General features: G+C 41.0%; 1 protein-coding gene across 2 annotated transcripts; it reads right to left on the bottom strand.

Annotated features, from left to right (window-relative positions):
- Positions 1–1,533: 1,533 nt before the first annotated feature.
- Positions 1,534–23,938, bottom strand: LOC138647204 (protein Wnt-8). Of its 2 annotated transcripts, XM_069736054.1 has the most exons (8): positions 23,912–23,938; positions 23,379–23,388; positions 21,270–21,299; positions 16,375–16,403; positions 16,145–16,283; positions 10,668–10,793; positions 9,476–9,618; positions 1,534–2,094 (listed from the first exon to the last, which is right to left on the bottom strand). In XM_069736054.1, the coding sequence occupies exons 1-8, from the start codon at positions 23,936–23,938 to the stop codon at positions 1,534–1,536; spliced, it is 1,065 nt and encodes a 354-aa protein (XP_069592155.1). The 2 variants fall into 2 exon arrangements, with proteins under 2 accessions (XP_069592155.1, XP_069592154.1); XM_069736053.1 differs by lacking the exons at positions 21,270–21,299; positions 23,379–23,388; positions 23,912–23,938 and adding an exon at positions 16,499–16,569 and having other exon boundaries at positions 16,375–16,408.

Here is a 23,938-nt window from a genome sequence, read left to right as displayed (position 1 = left end):
CGGCTGTCAGTTAGTGCCAAGGGCGCCGTTACAGTTGCCACTCACTATGTACTGAGTGATGAGTGCCGATGCGCCAGCCCACCCCTATGACTGAAAGCTGAAGGCTTATGGAAGGACTAAAGTTAATTTCATCCCAGCAGTGGGGCTTTCAGTGCGGGCACTGGGCAGGTTCAGAATGCTTTACCCCGCAGATAAACCCCATATATCAGTAGGTAAAAGCGTTTTTTTTTACATGACATATTCCCTTTAAGTTCTTGTTTAGGAAATGTTATTATTTAAAAGCTTCCGTTTCTAAATGGTTATAGGTACAGGTAATGTTTCAAAATGAAATCCTAGCCTTATATAACCTAGAGAATACACACACACATTTTAGTCTTCTTTTACTCAAACACCAGAGATTATTATTTTAATCATTTATATTATGTCATTAATTCCACAGTGCTCTATAGACATCATCAACACTGTCCCCATTGGGGCTCACAATGCAAATAACCTATCAGTATGTATTTGGGGTATGGGAGGAAACCAGAGCACCCAGAAAAATCCCACACAAACACAGAGAGAACATACAAGCTCCTTGCAGATGTTGTCCCTGGAGGGATTTCAACCTCAGACCCCAGTGCTGCAAGGCTGCAGTGCTAACCACTGAGCCACCATGGATGACTTGTCACATCACTATTCACTATCCCACAGATATATAAACAGACATATAAACACTCTTTGCAGGACATACTTGTACCAGTCCAGATGTCCTCTGTGGAAACTTCACATTGCAGAACACAAGTATCGATAGGATAAATATGATAAAGACATACCAATGGTCTTATTCTTGATTTAGGATAAAGTTGAAAGTGCATATGTTTATATAAAACAATATTTACAACAGATATGTAAAGCACATACTACTTAATATACAGATTTTAATTTTACGGGAACGATAAATTAAAAATATAAAACACAGAAATAGCTCAAAAACACCTGAAACATTAATATTTATTTGCAGTGGCCATGAAAAAGGCCCCCTAAGGAAGCGAACACTAAACATCCATTGGGGCATTTTTTGGCTCTCCCCCATGTTCTGGTTACTACTTGTTTTCTATTTTTTTAATGACTGATCTACTGGAGTCTGATCTACGGTTTTAAAGGGTTATTGTGAAAAAAATATCCCCTATCCTTGTCCCCTAACTTGCTGTTTGCTATGGGTCTGCCCTCTTCGGACCTGCTTCGCATTCGCTTCTCTGTTCCATTCAGGATGGGGCTTCTTGGGTTTCTAAAGTCCTGATTCTGGGACTGCTGGGGATCCCACCTGTCGGACCTCAAGCAGTCAACAAATTACTCCTGATTTCATGGATAGGGGACAACTTGTTTTTGTTTTTTTGTTGGAGAGAGGACGACCCTTTAACTATATTTTGCTATCATGCATTAATAAAGATCATCTTAATGAATTAGGTATGTTCTCCAGTGTTGATAGATTATTTTTAAATCTGCCGGAGGACCTGACAGTGCATCTTTATTGACCACATTTCGGTATTGTTATCTCTGTTGGCCTCTGTTTTTTCTTTTTATGGACATGTCAGAATTTCTTTCTCGCTTGGAGCAATAATGCTTGATCACAACTTGTTTGCACTGTTCGCATTTCACTGTGCAGCACCAATGGAACTTGCAGTTACAGCTGCTAATAATCTCAATCTTCTTCTCTTCTACTTTGAGACCACATTCCGTACAAAGCCTCCTGCAACTTCTCCTTTCCCATTGGGTTAGATTCTTTCCGCTCTGGAGGCATTCCCTTCCTTCTGTACCTTGGAGACCCAGGCTGGCATTCTTTAAGCAATAATCAGGAGAGTCTTCCAAAAAAATAAGTTCAGTTTTGGCCACTGATCCAAAAGCATCTGCAATGGCTCCTCTATTATCTGCGCTGTTACCTGACCTAATCTTTCTCTTGTCCAACTCGAGTTTTAAGGCCTGGTCATGTTTGACCTTTAAATGGTTGCCAATATCCCGAAACTCTGCCAATTGTAACCAACATGTTTGCACGCTGCAGCTTCCTGACACTCCATGGCACTTGCATGTTCTCTTCATCGTTGCTTTTACTGCCTGTTGACATGAAGAGATATACAGTACATTATTTAATTAGAAATGCTGTAGACTGTGAAAATATACTTTTGTACGTCTATGCAACCATATTCCAGTTTTGTTGTGTTATTTGCTTGCATTGTATATTCTATATATACTGTACATGTCTCTATAAACGATGTGAATTGGGATACCTAATATTAAATACATGTTACAGTTTGCTAATATATAGTGATGAGCGAATATTCTCGTTACTCGAGATTCCTCGAGCACGCTCGGGGGTCCTACGAGTATTTTTTAGTGCTCGGAGATTTAGTTTTTATTGCCGCAGCTGAATGATTTACATCTGTTAGCCAGCATAAGTACATGTGGGGGTTGCCTGGTTGCTAGGGAATATTCCCTTTGGGGCTCAGCAATTTTCGAAAGGTAATTATTACCAACTACCTTTTGCCCTATGACGTTATTTCCCATTTCAGTCCAATATCAAAAATTACCGCACACTTGAAGCTGGTATGATGCAAATATATAACAAGTTTATTGTGTTCACAAAACAGGTTGCCACAAAAAGGAAACAAAAAGTGCAGATAGAAACCCAACGTTTCGACCCTCCCGGGCCTTATTCATGGGGTTACTTGATGCACGCTAGGATACATATGTAGGTGGCAGGCATAGGGTAGGAGGGCAAGTCCCTTGGTATATAAGCTGTCGCTTAACCTGGAACAGGCTGGGAATATGCTGTTTTGTAATGCAAAGCGATAGTGGCACACAGAGGCTGTGACATCCGTAGTGGGCCTGTGTATAGCTGGATGACCCGTGCGGGCAGCACTCCTGAGGCTTGTAGTGACGTAAATGGAAGGTGCTGGATGAGCGGCGCTCCTGCGCCCTGCTGCTGTGGCATGCCAAGGGACTTGCCCTCCTACCCTATGCCTGCCACCTACATATGTATCCTAGCGTGCATCAAGTAACCCCATGAATAAGGCCCGGGAGGGTCGAAACGTTGGGTTTCTATCTGCACTTTTTGTTTCCTTTTTGTGGCAACCTGTTTTGTGAACACAATAAACTTGTTATATATTTGCATCATACCAGCTTCAAGTGTGCGGTAATTTTTGATATTGGACTGTTTTGGACCACACGGTCTGTTTTACCAGCACCTACTTACCTCTGTCCTGAGTGCACACCATTATTTCCTTTATTTCCCATTTCAGAGCAGACACTTCATCAGTGGAGCAACTTCTCTTGCGTGCTGCTCTGTCAACAGTGTCATTGATGATGTAATGGGGATTGACAGCCAGCTTAGCCTAAAGCAGCAGGGATCAGGCTGTCAATCAACACGAAGAAAAGGATCTGCTCTGTTGACGTGACGTCTCAGGAAGCCGAAGAATCGCCATTAGGAGCTGTGTGATACCACTGATCTGGCAGAGATCATCCCAGGGAAGCACAGGCAGGTCATTAACAACTGCCTGCTCATAACTGCTTAGCCCCAGGGGAAAATAAAAGTCATAGGTAACCCCTGTGAAGGAATCACAAGTCTGCTGTCGCATAAAGAAAGTGTAAGAAAGTCACAATATTTTTCTCTTTTCCTACATCCTTGCTTGCCTGTTCCTGTTTTAAAATGTAGGTGTGCAGGGTGATGGGTGTAGAGAGAATTCACTCTGTCTGTGCCAAGTTTTATACATACAGCCCCAAAATAGTAACATTGATCTTTGCCCTGGATGAAAGACTAGTTAGCTATGACTCCTCCAGCATCCTTCCAGGACAGTACAGCTAGGCGCAGGATGCGCCGCTGACCCCACACAGGACTCCTCACAGGCCCTTTGGACACATTACGGCCCCTCCTGTGCTTAGTCTTTTCCTACCTGGGACAGCAGCCCCTACTGGTTTTACCGACAGGTCATGTCTTATACGTAAGGGAGCGCTTGCTTTTCCCACACTACTGCCACCTATATGCGCTTATATCAAAAGACTTGAGTAACCCCATGAATAAGACCCGGGAGGGTTGAAACGTCGGGTTCATTGTCTACCTCTACCTATGTGGCAACCACCATTTTTTGTATTATTTCTCTGAATAAAATTGGCATATACCTTTTTCAAGCACTATACCAGTATTGAGTGTGCGGTAATTTTCTCTACTATTGTGCCAAGTTTTATACATACAGCCCCAAAATAGTAACATTGATCTTTGCCCTGGATGAAAGACTAGTTAGCTATGACTCTACGATGTCTTTAAAAATGATTTTTGATTTTTGAGATTCTGTAAACATACTAAGGTCACGCTCACATGTAGAAAATGTGCATCAGAAAAATGAGGTCCTGGTTTTCCTAGTGAATCCTTGGCTAAACTTTTATGCTGCCATTTCTGCTGCTTGACACAAACACTCATTGAATGGAGATAACAGGGTGGTGCGTCACTCCTTTTGTCAAGATGGGTGCTCAAGTGGGATTCCAATCCAATTGTAATAAATATTAGCACTTGCAACAGTAGAAGGGGATACACGGAGAAATGTGCTGGGCTAATGGTCAAGAAGATGTCCAATGGAGATGATGGTGTTGAAAAATTAGCTGTTTTATTAATCTACGCATTTCAGAAATGAACAAACTCCATTAAGAAAAAAACACAATGAGGGCACCAAGAGATACTGGGGATTAAATAATCCAAAAACTGGAGCCAAGTGGCGGGGGGAGGTGTGTACCGACAGTTTTCATTGTTCATTGGTTGCATTCAAACAGCAAGAAGGAAAACAAATGTAGGGAAAGCATTGTTTCATAATTAAGAGAAAACAAATAGTGGTAAAAGAATATTAGGGTATTAAGGTCATAAAATAGATGCTATAAAGCAGAATTAAAAAACAAAGAAAATTATTTTATTAAATGGAAGGTGTGAAAAAAACGGAACCGAGAATCAACTATGTAAGATAATGAATGCAGTGTGTCTATGTTAGAACAGCGTACATTAGTGCAATACCGTGAGTTAAAGTGACTCAAAATGGGAGAAAAATGTAAAAAAGAATATAATTGGAGATGGACAATTATTAGATGATTAGAAAAAGGATCATTATAATCCCGAAAATACGAAAGCGGAATTCGAACTACAGAAAAAAGTGCAATGAGTCTAAGTTGAAGGAGCGCACACAACGTTCAAACTCGTGAGCTATAAAATAAACTGCTGAAATTAAGAGAATATGAAAAAAGAAGCAGATTCATAAGGAGCATACAGTTAAATAGCGGAAATGAGTTCCATAGCTGTTAGAAGAATGGTGTAAGTGGACGCCCTTTTGAAATAATAATGATCTAAGCCAAAGCTTTGAGGCTTAAATATGTGTAAAACAGTGAAAAGATAATCTACATAGGATAAATAAAGATTAATTTCATTGTAGAAAAAGAGTTACTAATTGGTGTATGGAGTTGAGTTAGAAAGCAAAAAGATATGTGACTCTTTTTCAATGCTTAATTTCAGAAAAGATGTTATAAGATTAAAAATAAAAAAAAACTTTTATAGAATAAATATCTAAAAGAACTGAAATTAGTTATTAAAAATGTGTGTGCTTTAAATAGTTAGAAGGAAAAATAGATATAATCAGGAGAATCTGATGGATACGAAATTTAAAGAGGGAAGGAGTGTTCAAAAGCAAATATGCAGATCAATGTGTAAAATTTAACAATAATTTCACAAAATACAGAATTGTAAAATGTCATTATTACCATAAGTAATTATATATACAGTTGTTGTAGTCATTTAGGTTATGTTAGATTAGATGTATGTATATAATTGCCTGATAATTTACATTTAAAAATTAAAAACTGCTCACTGCCAAAAGGGACAGAGGAAAGGAAAGAGGCGGGCAGGTAGGGGGTACAATTTTATTTGTATTAGTCTAAAAAGTATGTGTATAAAAATGTGGATAATTACAAATAAATATATTAGAAATGGGATAAAAATTGTATTTGTCTTAAAAAGATTTTTGCATAAAAGTGCAAGTGTTCTCGTATTAATATATAAAATTACGTTTAATAACTTCTTGATCAGCAACGCACCAGAATTATCCATATATCCCTTTCTACTATTGTATTTACTGCTGGTTTTATTCAAGAATACGGAGCAGCATCAGTTGGTATCTACCTTTGCATAGGATATTGATTTATTTTCTCCATTAAAGCTCATGTCTTCACTGCTACATTGGGGTGAGTGCCGCAGATTTTTTCTTTACCGTTCACAACAAAAATACTGCATATGACTTTGTGAACATAGCTTTCCACACGAAATCTGCCTGAAAAAGTGCCATAAAAGTGCCCCATAAAAAAAACAGTGCACAGCAATGTCAAAATGAAATTGTTGTGGACATGTTCATTGTTATGTCACTTATAAGGCTGCCGTCACACTAGCAGTATTTGGTCAGTATTTTACCTCAGTATTTGTAAGCCAAAACCAGGAGTGGAACAATCAGAGGAAAAGTATAATAGAAACATATGCACCACTTCTGTATTTATCATCCACTCCTGGTTTTGGCTTACAGATACTGAGGTAAAATACTGACCAAATACTGCTAGTGTGACGGCAGCCTAACAAGGTTTGGAAACCCTAAAATGGTTGAAAGAAATGCCATGCTGATTCTTCAGAAGGCATCCACTCGTCATACTTTACAATATCAAGTAAAAAAATGGTGGGTGGCAAAGCTGCTGCATGAACGAGGCTAGACCATCGACAAAGGTGCTTCAGGCTTCACCTGAGAGAACTTGGTGGCTGTGCTGTTGTCTAAAAGATGCCGTGTGCTCATAGTCTATGAGTTACTGTGTTCAGTGGTCCACATTTGCAGTGCTTTGTTAGTTTGCCTAAGGTTTTAAATTAATAGTTGCTGAAAAACTTAACAAGTTTCAGGATAAAGAATTAGGCAGCAGGATGGCTCAGTGGTTAGCACTCTAGCCTTCCAGCGCTGGAATCCTGGGTTCACATCCCACCAGTGGCACCATTTACAAGGAGTTTGTATGCTCTCCTTGTGTTTGCGAGGGATTCCTCCATAATAATACAGTCTTTAGATTGTGAGCTCTTTTGTGTGGATATAGTGGTGTGGGATAACATGGTGCCACTCACTCAGTGTAAGAGTGAACCTGACAGCTGGTTCATGGTGCCCGAACCACAGGAAGCATAAACTGGCTGTCATTTCCGACAGTTATGTATTAGGCTATATTTACATCACGTTTTAGTCACATTATCAGTGTCTCTGTCAGGTCTTTTCCTTCTTAATCCCTTAAAAATGTAATGTTAATTAATATGATCTTTACCATGGGGGAGTGACTCACATTGTAGTAATGCATAGCAGCCTAAATACATGTCCCCATTGGATCCTGTGAACCACGCCCTCTTGTAAAAACCATAAAAATATTGAAAAGAAAAACGACATGCTCTGGGGAGCTGTGAGAAAGAAACAAGAGCAAAAACTGGTCACTTTTGACTTGGTGACAGGCCCTCTATAACAAAGATTATTGTCTTAGGCTCCTAATCCAAAACAAAAGTGACATCATACCAAGGTGTGAACATTAGTTAAAGGGACTCTGTCACCTGAATTTGGCGGGACTGGTTTTGGGTCATATGGGCGGAGTTTTCGGGTGTTTGATTCACCCTTTCCTTACCTGCTGGCTGCATGCTGGCTGCAATATTGGATTGAAGTTCATTCTCTGTCCTCCGTAGTACACGCCTGCGCAAGGCAAGATTGCTTTGCGCAGGCGTGTACTATGGAGGACAGAGAATGAACTTCAATCCAATATTGCAGCCAGCATGCAGCCAGCAGGTAAGGAAAGGGTGAATCAAACACCCGAAAACTCCGCCCATATGACCCAAAACCAGTCCCGCCAAATTCAGGTGACAGGTTCCCTTTAATACTAAGAACACACACTTCTCTAACACCTCTAAGAATGCTGGACAGGGTTTGTATATGCTAAGTAAAGATGTGAATGCTCTGGCCAAAGGTGGACATATCAGCCACACAAGGGCCTAGGTGTCAAAGAGGTTCATTGTCACCTCCAAAGTAGGTGGAATTGTGCACTATAATGACCTATTGGACTGCAAAAGGGCCCATATATTGTTGGTAGGGTTGAGCGACTTTTAGTTTTTTAGGGTCGAGTCGGGTTTCGCGAAACCCGACTATCTCAAAAGTCGAGTCGAGTGAAATCGGCCGATTATGGCGAAAAGTCGGGGATCGACCGAAACACGAAACCCAATGCAAAGTCAATGGGAATTTTTTTTTTCTCTCTCTCTCTCCCCTCCGTCCCTGAACAGAAAGGCTGGTGTTACACATTGCAAATCGCTACAGCGCACAAGCGACAAGATGGCGATAGGCGTCCACGCCCCTAAGACCTATGTCATCACTCGGCCCACGCTCCTTCATTGGCTGAAAAAATGGCGCCAAATGCGTCATATGAAACGCGACTTTGGCGCGAAGATCGCCGACCGCATGGCCGATCCCACACTAGGATCAGGTCGGGTTTCATGAAACCCGACTTTGCCAAAAGTCGGCGACTTTTGAATTTGTACGATCCGTTTCGCTCAAGCCTAATTGTTGGTACACACGGGCCTCTTATGTCTGTGTCCATCAGTGGTTTTGTCCAATAGTTCCAATAAGAATAAAGCTGACCATACACTCCAAAAAGCTTTAGAAAGCTGACAGACATCTCTCCTGAGTCCCCTACGTGCAGGAACGCTCGGACGAGAGCTCCTATGTTCTCTATATAACAGAGCTGCTACTAACTCTATCCCTATACTGAACAAACAGTTTGACCAAGCTGGATCCTGATCTCCCCAATATTAACTCTCGGTATGCTCCCGCACACATTAGAAGGTCAGTTGATCCTGCTGAAATCAGTGGGTTTGATCAACCTTTATCTAATGTGTATGGGGACATTAACTTGCAATGACCTCCTATTATACAGAATTTCTCTAACGCTATTCTATTTTAAGTTGTTATGTTGTTGAATTTAAGAAACATGTAAAAAAAAAGAATTTACCGAGCAAACAATAATACTGAGCATAACAGACGCGGATTCTTTACTGTAAGAGCAGTGGAACTATGGAACTCTCTGCCGTATGATGTTGTAATGAGTGATTCATTACTAACATTTCTTGGATACCTTTCTTGAAAAGTATAATGTTACAGGTTATATATATTAGATTCCTTGATAGGATGTTGATCCAGGGAACTAGTCTGATTGCCCTATATGGAGTCGGGAAGGAATTTTTTCCCCAAATATGGAGCTTACTCTTTGCCACATGGTTTTTTTTTGCCTTCCTCTGGATCAACATGTTAGGGCTTGTTAGGTTACGCTATGGGTTGAACTAGATGGACTTAAAGTCTTCCTTTAACCTTAATAACTATGTTAATAACTATGTTACTATGTATGTCAATGAACTTACGAGTCTTCCAGCTTCGTTGTTATGCAGGTTCATTAAGGCTCGGGCATCGTGTCCTGTCTCCAGCCCATCAACGAAAAGTTTTGAGATTCTTTCTCCAAATTCAACATTATCACTGCATCCTCCCCATACCCAGCCTCTGCCACCTACATATAAGAAATAAAACTTATTATTTATTATTATTATTATTATTATAGCGCCATTTATTCCATGGCGCTTTATACAGCTCTGGCAAAAATTAAGAGACCATCACATCAAAACCCTGTCATGGGCAGCCCAATCTCTAGACCTGAACCCCATTGAAAACCTCTGGAATGTAATCAAGAGGATGATGGATAGTCACAAGCTATCAAACAAAGAAGAACTGCTTACATTTTTGCGAAAGAAGCAGTGTAAAAGACTGGTGGAAAGCATGCCAAGATGCATGAAAGCTGTGAATATAAATTATGGTTATTCCACAAAATATTGATTTCTGAACTCTTCCTGAGTTAAAACATTAGTATTGTTGTTTCTAAATCATTATGAACTTGTTTTCTTTGCATTACTTGAGGTCTGAAAGCACTGTTTTTTTTCTAATTTTGACCATTCCTCCTTTTCAGAAAAATCTCCCAAAATGTATTGCTTCGAAATTCGGAGACATGTTGTCAGTACTGTAGTTTATAGAATAAAAAAACAATTTACATTTTACTAAAAAAATATACATTTGAAGGGAAAAATCAGACAAACTGAAAATTTTGCGGTGGTCTCTTAATTTGTGCCAGAGCTGTATGTGAATGTTTCTACATATACAATATCAAGGTTGCTATCAAAAGTAACATTGGGCATTTAACAATATGAATGCATGTTTTATTTTTAATCAGTAAAACCAATGTTATTTGACACATGTATCCTAATGACCTTTCTGAGCCTCCCCCTGCTGAGCGTTGCAATCAATGACTATTAAATGACACTGCTGGACACTGGCCGGGGTACCTAGGAAATTACTGGTATATATTAGCATGAAAATCCCTATCTCTACCTGTGGCAGAAATAAAATAAAAAGCAGAGCATTAATCTACAGTAGGTAACCCAAAGGCATAGCCAAGTGTACGAGATTGATCATCAACCTATCAATCTCTCTCTCCCCATCATATACATACTTTTAATTTACTTGAATTTAACTAGAGATAAAATGGTTCTAGATGATAAAACTCACCAATACGTCCATTTCTAGAGTCATCACATCCACAATTATCAAAATCTCCCATACTACAGTTCCTGGTCAATGTGTACATTACTCCAGCTGAGCTGATAGCATGTACAAATGATGTTTCTCTTGTGGCTGAAGGAGTAAAGCATAAGGACAAACATCTGATTATTATCATACTGAGTTGAGCTGCTCACAGACTATTCTGATGGGGCGACCCCTGCTTTAGAGCTCCACTGTAGTAAATACTTACTTCATGAACCGGCACAATTTCGCCGATCTCTCTGCTTTGTCTATTGGTGGTCATAAACCATGTCGCTGATTGGCTGCTGCTTTCCCTATTTTCTCGGTGTAGAAAACGTCCAGTGGCCATGTGAGATTGTTTATTCAAAAGGAGTTATTCTGTAGTAGTGTTAACCCCTTAATGACAGTCAATGTCTAACATTCACATCAAGGCACATGATCGTGGTGTTGTGCCATTTTGGGTGCCCATTGCCACTGCCACCTCCAGCAATGAAAATTATGGGGTGTTGATGTTTAGCAACTTGCAATTCCTATAAAGCTCAGCTATAAGCTGTGGGAGACTATGATTTTAGCTGTATACTGTAATAAAGTGATATTGCAGTATATATATATATACAGTGGGGCAAAAAAGTATTTAGTCAGTCAGCAATAGTGCAAGTTCCACCACTTAAAAAGATGAGAGGCGTCTGTAATTTACATCATAGGTAGACCTCAACTATGGGAGACAAACTGAGAAAAAAAAATCCAGAAAATCACATTGTCTGTTTTTTTAACATTTTATTTGCATATTATGGTGGAAAATCAGTATTTGGTCAGAAACAAAATTTCATCTCAATACTTTGTAATATATCCTTTGTTGGCAATGACAGAGGTCAAACGTTTTCTGTAAGTCTTCACAAGGTTGCCACACACTGTTGTTGGTATGTTGGCCCATTCCTCCATGCAGATCTCCTCTAGAGCAGTGATGTTTTTGGCTTTTCGCTTGGCAACACGGACTTTCAACTCCCTCCAAAGGTTTTCTATAGGGTTGAGATCTGGAGACTGGCTAGGCCACTCCAGGACCTTGAAATGCTTCTTACAAAGCCACTCCTTCGTTGCCCTGGCGGTGTGCTTTGAATCATTGTCATGTTGAAAGACCCAGCCACGTTTCATCTTCAATGCCCTTGCTGATGGAAGGAGGTTTGCACTCAAAATCTCACGATACATGGCCCCATTCATTCTTTCATGTACCCGGATCAGTCGTCCTGGCCCCTTTGCAGAGAAACAGCCCCAAAGCATGATGTTTCCACCACCATGCTTTACAGTAGGTATGGTGTTTGATGGATGCAACTCAGTATTCATTTTCCTCCAAACACGACAAGTTGTGTTTCTACCAAACAGTTCCAGTTTGGTTTCATCAGACCATAGGACATTCTCCCAAAACTCCTCTGGATCATCCAAATGCTCTCTAGCAAACTTCAGACGGGCCCGGACATGTACTGGCTTAAGCAGTGGGACACGTCTGGCACTGCAGGATCTGAGTCCATGGTGGCGTAGTGTGTTACTTATGGTAGGCCTTGTTACATTGGTCCCAGCTCTCTGCAGTTCATTCACTAGGTCCCCCCGCGTGGTTCTGGGATTTTTGCTCACTGTTCTTGTGATCATTCGGACCCCACAGGGTGGGATTTTGCGTGGAGCCCCAGATCGAGGGAGATTATCAGTGGTCTTGTATGTCTTCCATTTTCTAATTATTTCTCCCACTGTTGATTTCTTCACTCCAAGCTGGTTGGCTATTGCAGATTCAGTCTTCCCAGCCTGGTGCAGGGCTACAATTTTGTTTCTGGTGTCCTTTGACAGCTCTTTGGTCTTCACCATAGTGGAATTTGGAGTCAGACTGTTTGAGGGTGTGCACAGGTGTCTTTTTATACTGATAACAAGTTTAAACAGGTGCCAATACTACAGGTAATGAGTGGAGGAAAGAGGAGACTCTTAAAGAAGAAGTTACAGGTCTGTGAGAGCCAGAAATCTTGATTGTTTGTTTCTGACCAAATACTTATTTTCCACCATTATATGCAAAAAAAATGATAAAAAAACAGACAATGTGATTTTCTGGATTTTTTTTTCTCAGTTTGTCTCCCATAGTTGAGGTCTACCTATGATGTAAATTACAGACGCCTCTCATCTTTTTAAGTGGTGGAACTTGCACTATTGCTGACTGACTAAATACTTTTTTGCCCCACTGTATATATAAAAAGTGATCAAAGGATTGCAGCTTTAAAGAGAGCCTCCTAAGACATCTATATGGGCATGTACATTATAGAAAGCTGAATAAAATGATACCTTGATGTCTGTGATCTGATGTCTTATGCCAGAGAAACCCATGTTTTTCTTATATGTTAAATGAGCTGTTTCAGGCTATGGGCCGGACATAGATCTCTCTACGACTCTGCCTCCAGAAATTATTTTAAATAGAAGGTGTCGTTCTCAATGAGATGTGTGATGGCCGCTCTCTACTCTCCTGATCTCACTGCAGAGCTGTGTGTGTTATTATACCTGACACACTGCAGGTTCTTCTCAGCTTCAGCTTCCAGCTCACAGGCAGACAGGGTTGTAATATTGCTGCAAAACAACAGAGCTGTGAAAGCTGCAGCAAATGTGATTTTGTAAGGGTAAGTTCACATTTGGCATTTTTTCTTTTTCTCTGCAGCAAAACTTGATCTCTTGGCAAGAAAGAAGCTGCAGAAAGAAAGCATTTTCCTTAGTTTTTCTTGCGTTTTTTGCTGCCTTCTTGATTGTGGTTTGATTGTGCTTTTTGCTGCAGTTTTAGCATACTACATTTGTCTCTTGTGCATGCTGATAATGTTTAGTGTTGAAAAAAAGTCCCATTCTATAGAATATAGGTTTTGGCACACAAAAAAATCAATAACATCTGATACTTGCGTTTTTAGTGCGTTTTTTCACCATACAATCAGGGTATGTGAAGACAATCAAGAACTAGCAGTGGTTTAGATGCAACACATGTTCGATGAGTCCAAAGTGCTGCCGTTTATTGAACGCACGTGAATCCACATGTGATCACTGAACCGTGCGGATTTACCGCATTCAATACACTCTATGGGTGAAATTTATCTTGTGGAGACTCTCATCTCTGCAAGAGAAATTGAGTTGCTGTGGTCTGGAAAGACGCGCCGCATGTCCGTCTCCGCGGGTGAGCCGCAGGTGTGTGTACACGCGTAGTGGATATGAGATTTCTTGAAATCCCATCCACTATGTTGTAACATTTGGACGCTGCACGTGTACGCAGTGTCCAACCCGCAGCGTTTACTGATTGTCTGCACGTACTCTCATTTTAATGGGTGAAAAACGCTGAAAGAAGTGAGATGCTCCATTGTGCAAAAAATAATGCAAAGTACAAATCCTGATGACAAAAAAAAACAAAAACTAAGCTGTGTGCATGAGATTTCTGAAATCTGATAGACTTTGCTGGTACTGTAAAACACAGCTGAAAAGTTGCATGAAAAAAAAGCCTAGCGTGAACTTAGCCTTAGAAGACAAAGTTGAGTTTTTCTGTACTGTGTTACATATCTCATACTAGTAACTACTAAAATAAGCTTTAGGCCGGCTTCACACTACTGTAGAATAGACGAGTGCTAGGCGAGAAAACCTCACATACTGTAGCACTCGGACCGGTGTTAATCTATGGGGCAGCTCCCATCACTGTATTTTTTTCTCGGGCGTATTCTACGTGCGAGTGAAATTGCAGCATGCTGTGATTGTACGTGTATATCGTGTAAGACTCGCCAATGAAAGCCTATAGGTGCAAAAATAAATTGGACACCACATGGACCATCCGTCCAGCTTGCAACAAATATGCAGCCATTTTCCTCATTTCAGCCCATTGAGCCATTAAATTCAATGGGGAAAAGCATTGAGAAATGTAAAGCCATACGCATGTCATACGGATATATAGGTGTGAGAAGATCGCATCATCGCATTGCAAAGTCATTACACGCAGATGACCATACGGAGAACACTTGTGCGACTCTCGACTCTCGGCAGGGAGACTCGGACCAAGTTTTCATACGTTAAGTGTGACCCCGGCCTTAGAGGTGAAGTCTCAGTGAGATTTATATGCCCAGCTCATAGCTAGGAACATCTCATTTACATATAAGAAAAACATGGATTTTTATGGAATAAGACATTGGATTTTGGAAATCAAGGTATCATTTTATACAGCTTCCTATGACCTAAATGGACATATAGATGGCTTAGGAGGGGTGATCATATTGACAGATTCCTTTTAAATTTTCTAAGAAGACTGAAAAGAAATCAAGTAAAAATGTTTTTAAACATATAAAGAAAAAAAATAAAATCACTAATTCCTAACCTTTAATATTCTGAATGGATAAAAAAAATGCAAATTATAGCATTTAAAAAAAACTAAAAATATAAAAAACATAAAATTACTTAACCCTTTTTTGTGAACATTAACAAAAAAAACAAATCAAAAACCATATTTGCCATTTTAAGTCACCAAACCTCCCCCAATAAATACATAAAAAAAAATTAGAGTGGCATAAATAAAAAACATCAGGTTTCCACACACAAAAATCATGCTCAGCACCATTAATGGAATAATGAAAGCAGGATTCAAAAATGGCAACATGAGCCAAAAAACATCGTTTTTACACATTTCTCACTTTTCTTTTTACTACTTAGAAAAACAATCCCCACACTATGTGATCATACTATTGCCAGGTCATATTTACCAAATATCGAGCACCTCAAAAAGCCGCCCCCCCCCCAAAAAAAAAAAAAAAAAAAAAAATGGCTCGTCAATGGAAAATTTAAAGTTATTGCTTATGTAAGAACGAAAGTGTAAAAACAAAAACTGGCTGCAGTGTGAAAGGTTTGTCTAGGTTTGAGATCTAGGTCTGCTGTCACTGTATGTGACTGCAGACTTGTGAATCGTGACAGTGTGTGATGTGCACGCTGTCACCATTTACTGGTATTGCTGGTCTGGGTGAATTGCGCACCTGCAGTTATGGGCTCACTAGTCTCATCAACCTTCACTCAATTGAAGTGAATTGAGAGAAGTCGAACACGTCTCGTTGGCACACAACCACATGTATGCAGATGACATACAAGTGGTCATGTGACTGCTTGCTTGCACCAAGAATACTGGAGAATTATGACAGTGTGTGTGCCACGCGCTGTCATGATTCAAAAGTCTGCAGTTTTTCTATAGATTCTGCACATATAGAAATCCCTCATTGGCTCACTTCCTCAACCTTTTTCAATATTGAATCATAGCATTTTGTTTCTACATTTAGAAAGGTGATGTGGAGAAACATATTAGACCATCTTAATGAATGATAATCTTGGAGGTATTGAATATCACATTTTTGACATATAGAACTACAAATAATATTCATGAGCGTATATATATAAATTTCTTGATGGACATTCAAAACTTTACTTACCACTTCTTAGTCCATTGTGGGTTGCTAGTTGAAGCGCGCTCTCAGGACAGTTCCACCGCTCCCACGCAAACTGAAACTTACACTCCTCAATGCCACTCTGGGCTCCCACTGCCACACTGGTAGAATATGTCAAGTAGGCCTGCAATAAGCGAAACACTATGGCTAGACCTATCTATGCAGATATGCAAAACTGAAGTTGACTCAAATAAATAAAAAAAAGCACAAACTACCTTTGGTCCCGTCATCAAAAAGTTGTTAACTGACCTGAAACAGAGACAACAGCAAAAAATTACTATTTTTTGATGTGTTGCAGAATATTTTGGATTTCGCATTCAAATCTGAGTTTAAACTCACCATGCCGATGCAGTAAAGAATGGGCAAAATATAAGAACAGTGGTTAGGATGCAAAGTGTTCGGAATTCCATGGGTAAATTTCCTCTTGTTGTATAGTCCAAATTGATGTTCACAGGGAGGTGGTATATCCAACAAATGAGCAGTGGTAAGACCTGGGATAGCTATAAGGTATCTACAGGGTCTTCTTTCTACTCTTGGCCAATAGCACAAGCTTAAATGAGAAGTTCAGTGGCTAAAGTGTGAAAAGGTGACGCCTACTGCAACACTTGAGAAGACAATGAGAGTGACCCAGAGCTACAGTGATAGAGCAATATACTTACAATAGTTGCTTTAAATCATATTAAAACATCACACATGACTAAGTCAATGTTTGTATTTGCAAAATGATAGCCAAATCTTTTTCATATCCATGAAAACAATGATGTTTTCTGTGTCATTTTATAATAATCTTAAAGCATTTAAATTGCTACCATTTATCGGCAGATGTTTATGGATGGATCCATTAGAGACCTATACCGGAAAGAAGACTTCGGCTCATAAAATGTGGATTAATGATAAATCATCTTTTTATTAGAGTTGGAAAATAATTTAATTCCATGGGGAAGTCTTGAAATCAGTTATCACTAGGATGTGATTTGTAGCACTTCTCTCATGGATGCCTCTGAAACTGGCAGCCCCATGATCTTTGCCTAAGGGCATAAGAGATTTTTTTAAACGTACTATTCTAGCTGGGTAATTTGGGGTAAAATTGAGTCTTGGGCTCAAATGCCACCAAGTACAACTTCTGCAAGTAGTTTGTACTTTCGCCCTGTGTTTATATGAATATTCTCCGGTTTCCTCCCACACGCCAAATAAATACTTAAAGGGAATCTAGATTGTGAGCCCCAATGCGTACAATGATGATGATGTTTATAAAGTGCTGTGGAATATGATGGTGCTGTGTAAGTAAAAAAATAAAAGCAGGCTACTTGTCATTATCACTTAAAGGGAATCTGTCAGCAGATTTTTGGTATGTAATCTGAGGACAGCATGAGGAACGGGCTGAGACACTAATTTCAGGGATGTGACACTTATTAGGCTGTGCTGTTGTTTTAATACAATGAGTATTTTGTCAGCATTATATTAGCACTATCTGACTAGCTCACTAGTCCGACCACACCCCATTCTCTGATAAGCAGCTCGCTGTCAATATACCGTCATGGTCTGTATGTGAATTCTGGTTTTGTGCTGCAGGAGTTAATGCTTTTGGCCTCTCTCTGGTTCTGGGAGGGCTTTAAATAGCCTCAATTAGGCTTTGTCTGTTGTCAGTGATACTTTTGACCTCGGCTTAGTTCCTGACCCCTGTGTATCTGTGGATGCTGTCTGTCTGTGTATGCTTACTTGTGTACGACCCGGTCCGTTCCTGTTTCTGATATTTCTGCCTGACTCTGTACTTGTTTTGCCTCTCTGTTATGATCTTTGCCTGTTCTTGACCTTCCATTCCGTTACTCCTGCCTTTACTGTGCTGTTATCTCTGGTTTTCAGACTCTGCTTTGTGACTGACCTTATCCCTGTCTTGCCCCTCCTGTACCATGCCATCTCCTGGTTTAGACCTGTGCCTGTCCGACTACTATCTGGGCATCTCTTGCCCAAGCGCCAGTCTCTGGAGAGTCGGTGCTTGTCTCCACCCCCAGACACTCCCCCAGCAGTCACATGCTTCAGGTTCTGTTTGCCTGAAGCATGCATCTCCACCGTTGCCAACCCCGTTCCACAGGTATCTTTGGGCATAGTTTGTTCAACTCAAGACACGCGCACTGGCTCAGTGAGCAAGTGCGGTGTTCCTGACATATAAAATGTACACAGAAAGCTGTGGTGTGGTCAAAGGGCAGCATTCTGTGCTCTGCTATATCTAAGAACTTTGATTGTGTCACAACTACCCAGTAAACTAAGTGGCACACCACTAGACTAAGTGTCTCTTTTCTTACATTATGCTTCTCTCAGATGAGGTTGCAAAATTCTGGTGGCAAATTCCCTTTAAGCTTCCATTAAAAAACTAAATATCATTTGTAAATTTTTTGCTATGGGTACACATGGAGCTCCCCCGTGGGCAGTGGGGTAATTGGTACCGGGTCCTTTGGTTCTCAACGGGGATGTCACAGTGGTTGACTCGGTCCGTGGCCCTCGGGACGTCCGTTGTAAAAGGGGAAAGTCTTTAAAGGGATATGTTCCTGATGCCACCTGTGGTATTCGGTCAAGGTGACCGACGCTGCTTTAAGGGGTCCGCTGGGGTGATGTTATGGCAGCTAGATGGTATACCTTCCCACAGGTGAAGTATGTCCCCAGGGCTTCCCAGTGTGTAGATGGTGGATGGTTTGAAGTGCAGTGAAGAATGAGGACACAAGGTTGCAGTCTCTTTACCTTTGACTGAAGGCTTCAGCATCCACAGTCCAGAGCACAGATCACGGGGCAGGCAGAGTCCGGCCAGTCTGAAGGCAAATCCAGAGTCCCCTTATCCAGGTGGAAATCAGTAGCCTTCCTCTAGTGCCATGTGTTGTAGTACCTTACTGCCAAGTCTTTCATAAGGTCCTCATAGATGTTGTAGATGTTATTGATGTTATCTCTTTCTCTCTGTCCCCCAGATGGATAAGACAAACCCGTATGACCGGTGGCTTGAGGCTTTTTACAGTGACTCTATCATGCCCCGGCCTCTCGTGGGTGCCACCTTGCCTCCTGGGTATAGGGGCGGATCAGTAACTTGCAATTAGCTGTCCTGCCGGACTCTGGAGCAAGGCATAAAAGACTGTTGCTCCCTTGGTGTTCCGGCTACCGGGATCCTGCGCCTCAGAAGGAGGCAGCCTGTGCAGGGCAGAACTTCTTCTGGTATCCACTCCTTTGCTATGACTTCTTCACCGTCTCTACAATACAGTTCTCTTTTCGTGTCCTTTCTTAGGAACTGCCGCACCTAGGACAGGCGCAGCTCCGTGACCTTCTGTCTGGATCTCTGACAGGCTTCCACCCCTGTCAGGGACCAACTACCTGAGCAAAGCCAGCAACTCCCTAACTTCCTCCCCAGGTCACCAGTTTTACCTAAGTGTAAAGAGTGCCCTAATAAATAGGAGCATAGCTCCCCCTGGTGGCCTGGAGTGCGAAATGTGTTGCATGTTTGTGATACCTGGATTCGGTTGTCCTTCATTGCCTCCAAATGAAACATCATTCCCCCTAGAGGGAAATGACATTACTGCAACGACCAGGACCCTGGGCGCTGCACACAAATTATATACATCTATTTTTTTGCTCTTTGCAGAGGGGTTTTCATAATGTGTTAGCTTTATTATATAAGGCATTACAATTGACTTGATACATGAATTTTTCTTATAGTAGAATAAAAATATTACAGATATTAATGCAAATATAAAATATTTCTATTACAAATATATATTTTTTTATGTTTCTTGAGACTTCATTTTTTTTAAATTAAAGCTTATTTAACTAAATTTTACAACTCCCCCTACCTTAGAAATCTGGACCAGCAATCACTTAATTTGGGATACTTGTGTTTGGAAAACTGTGCTTGAATTTATAGACAATATGTACCGGGAGCATATACATGTATTTGGTGATTGTATTTTGACTGTATATACATGATTTATGTGGCTGCATGCTCAGTATATTTTGTATAAGCAGTCATGCACAGTGATGTGTTGATAATGGCACTCATTGCGCACATGAATATACAACCCATCCTCCCACAGGAAGTGGTGTAATAAAATAGTTATCCAGGGCTAAATTATTTTTGTTTATATAAGCCAAAAAAATAATTGGCAGGTAGTTGCAAAATAGGTAACAACTTCCTGTCTGTTCTATCGGCTCCGGCTCAGAATGGCCACTGACCACTCCTGCTGGTGACTCAGCTGCTCCACGTCAATAGAGCAGCTCTTCTTCTTCACCTGGTCTGCTCTGTCGACAGTGCGTGACATCCAACGTCATGCTGATAGACAGCCGGGATATACAGCAGTTATATGCAGTTATACAGCAGAGAGTCGGCTGTCAATCAGCATGACATCGGCAGTCACACCCTTTCAACAGTGCAGCATATAAGAGACCTACAGTAAAAAAATAATATAGTCCTGGATAACCCCTTTAGCCACTTGATCACACATCATCCGCGACCGTTCTTCACCTTCATATGCAGCAAGTGAGGTCGTAGCGGGGTTCCATGTGCACTGTTCACATCAGAGCAAAACACCGAGTGCTGCTTCACCAATCAGTACAGAAGCAGCGTAGTTTGCTCTGGGCACTGTGCATATACAGCCAGCGCTGCTCCGGAATCATTGTGATATTCATGTGTGTGAGGCTGGGGTGTACTGGGGATGGGTGATTAATTGCACATCCAGACAAGCAGAATCTCTCCCCTTGCACAGTACAAATATTCTGGAGCCACCCAGGCAGTGTATACAGTCATGGCCAAAAGTATTCACACCCCTGCAATTCTGTCAGATAATACTCAGTTTCTTCCTGAAAATGATTGCAAACACAAATTATTTGGTATTATTATCTTCATTTAATTTGTCTTAAATGAAAAAACATAAAAGAGAATGAAGCAAAAAGCAAAACATTGATCATTTAACACAAAACTCCAAAAATGGGCCAGACAAAAGTATTGGCACCCTCAGCCTAATACTTGGTTGCACAACCTTTAGCCAAAATAACTGCGACCAACCGCTTCCAGTAACCATCAATGAGTTTCTTACAATGATCTGCTGGAATTTTAGACCATTCTTCTTTGGCAAACTGCTCCAGGTCCCTGATATTTGAAGGGTGCCTTCTCCAAACTGCCATTTTTAGATCTCTCCACAGGTGTTCTGTGGGATTCAGGTCTGGACTCATTGCTGGCCACCTTAGAAGTCTCCAGTGCTTTCTCTCAAACCAGTTTCTAGTGCTTTTTGAAGTGTGTTTTGGGTCATTGTCCTGCTGGAAGACCCATGACCTCTGAGGGAGACCCTGCTTTCTCACAATGGGCCCTGCATTATGCTGAAACATTTGTTGGTAGTCTTCAGACTTCATAATGCCATGCACACGGTCAAGCAGTCCAGTGCCAGAGGCAGCAAAGCAACCCCAAAACATCAGGGAACCTCTGCCATGTTTGACTGTAGGGACCGTGTTCTTTTCTTTGAATGCCTCTTTTTTCTCCTGTAAACTCTATGTTGATGCCTTTGCCCAAAAAGCTCTACTTTTGTCTCATCTGACCAGAGAACATTCTTCCAAAACGTTTTAGGCTTTTTCATGTAAGTTTTGGCAAACTCCAGCCTGGCTTTTTTATGTCTCGGGGTAAGAAGTGGGGTCTTCCTGGTTCTCCTACCATACAGTCCCTTTTCATTCAGACGCCGACGGATAGTACGGGTTGACACTGTTGTACCCTCGGACTGCAGGGCAGCTTGAACTTGTTTAGATGTTAGTCTAGGTTCTTTATGTGTAAGCCCTAGACCCTTGATGACGGCTAAAAGGGCTCCCAATTTACGGGATATATTAACAAGGAGTCATTTCTCACGGCCAGTCACTAGACTGAACCGGGGTATTCGCCTCAGGGGTTCATTCCCCTGTGGCGATTGTACAATTTGCCCATATATGCCGGCCACCAAAGATCGTTTTGTTAGTCCCTTTGATGATCAGAATTATTCTCTCCATCACTACATCAATTGTAAAACCAATTTCGTGGTATATGCTATTATTTGCCCATGTCACAAAATTTATGTGGGGCAAACCTCACAAGAGCTTAGAAAGCGGGCGCAAAAACATCTATCTACAATTAATCTGGCCCGCTCTGATCTTAAAAAAGGTAGAGTTCTGACCCCCATAGCAACCCATTATCTCCAGTGTCACGATGGTAAACCTGCTAACACACGTTTTTTCGGTCTACAGAGGATTTTGAAAAATGAGAGAGGTGGTGATCGACATAGACTACTTTTACAGAATGAAGCCCGTTGGATTTTTCGTCTCAAATCTATGTCACCTACGGGCTTGAATGAGGAACTGGTATATACAGGCTTCCTGGGATGAATTTGATGACCAGTATTGGATCCAGGACCCGACATATATTCCAGCTAAAATCTCTTGGATAATGGATTTAACCGGATCATGCCAGGATAATTTGAAGTTGGACGTTTTCTCTGGATTCATTTATTTGGACTTTAAGGATACAAAAGGGACTATTTGACTATTAATATGGATTGGGGGATACTTCGTATATATACATTCCTTGTGTGTGTGGGGGGGGAGAGGAGGAAGAGAAGGGGGGGGACATAGTTTAATTGAAGATTTATTATGATTTATTACTATTATTATTATACATTATATTATGTCAGTATACCTATATATGATGTGATGTTTTGTTTTATATCGTTTCTGTATAGCACTATGAATGCCCTTTATGGGACATGATCATATTTCATGGTATTATTTAAGTGTCTATATTGAATAACAAGCACCATTTTTTTTTTTTTTTTAATAGGTTCTTTATTTTGGTAGTAACATTTAGGGCATTATCCCCTCCATTCAGGCAGTTGCTCTTTTATTTTTCTTGCCTCTGGGATCTGTCCCCTGTATATATCCCCGTGTTCTTTCGTTCCTCCCCCCCCCCCCTCCCTTTCTATGGGCAGCTTCGCTTTAGCATGAGGGCGCATGCGCACCCTCATTTAGATCTGGTACGGCCGCACGTAGCGCTCGTGTGAGCGCTTAATCATCTCTGTTCTTTGTGCATGCGTGAGTCTCTCAGTGGTTACCATGCCACTGTATACACGTCTCTGGCTCCCAATGTCATTTCCGGTTTTCCCGGCGGCAATTGGAGACACCGGTATTCACTCTCCCTTATTTATATCACTATATAAGACGGACACCTTCTAACAGGTACATATCTTCCCTGACGAAGCCGCCTGGAGCGGCGATACGCGTGGGATTCACCCACACCCTTACTCTTCCTGCATTCCCTCTTAGCCCTGGTCCGGAGCTGGAATCTTAACAGCCTCACTCTGCATACTAGCAGGTTTACTTTATTGTGGAAGGCTGTGCCCTATGTGTTCCATGCCCAGGACAGGTTCGCTTGCATTTTATGCGTTTGGTCCATTTTTCTACCTCTAGGGGCTATTTATCTATATCATTAATATGCCCCATATACATGGCTATTTTGGGATACAACTTTATATTCTTACTTGATTCCAGCAGGGATTGAAATTATCTATACATTTCCCTATTTACATGGATGGTAACCATTTAGAGCAAGTTTGGGGACGCCCTTATTTGGCTCTTTGAAATAGGACCAGGGATCTGGTTATTGGTATGGTATACTTACCTGGCTATTGCTGGGGTTATATTATATGGAATTGTTTATGGTTGTCTTATGTAGATTATTTCTTGTCTATTATAACTCCATGGGTATACATATAGAGAGGGTTTTGTAATGTACAT

The sequence above is a fragment of the Ranitomeya imitator genome, chromosome 8 (assembly GCF_032444005.1).
Source record: "Ranitomeya imitator isolate aRanImi1 chromosome 8, aRanImi1.pri, whole genome shotgun sequence".
Taxonomy (NCBI): domain Eukaryota; kingdom Metazoa; phylum Chordata; class Amphibia; order Anura; family Dendrobatidae; genus Ranitomeya; species Ranitomeya imitator.
Note: the sequence above shows the minus strand (reverse complement) of the source record. Positions and strands in the feature narration are given on the sequence as shown.

Excerpts from the sequence above, each read along its gene's own strand:
- LOC138647204 (XM_069736053.1), bottom strand. The coding sequence starts at position 16,569 with ATGGAATTCCGAACACTTTGCATCCTAACCACTGTTCTTATATTTTGC. Across the intron at positions 16,284-16,374 it reads TTTTGATGACGGGACCAAAG|GCCTACTTGACATATTCTAC; the intron begins GTAGTTTGTGCT and ends CGCTTATTGCAG. Across the intron at positions 10,794-16,144 it reads CCACAATGGACTAAGAAGTG|CCACAAGAGAAACATCATTT; the intron begins GTAAGTAAAGTT and ends TTACTCCTTCAG.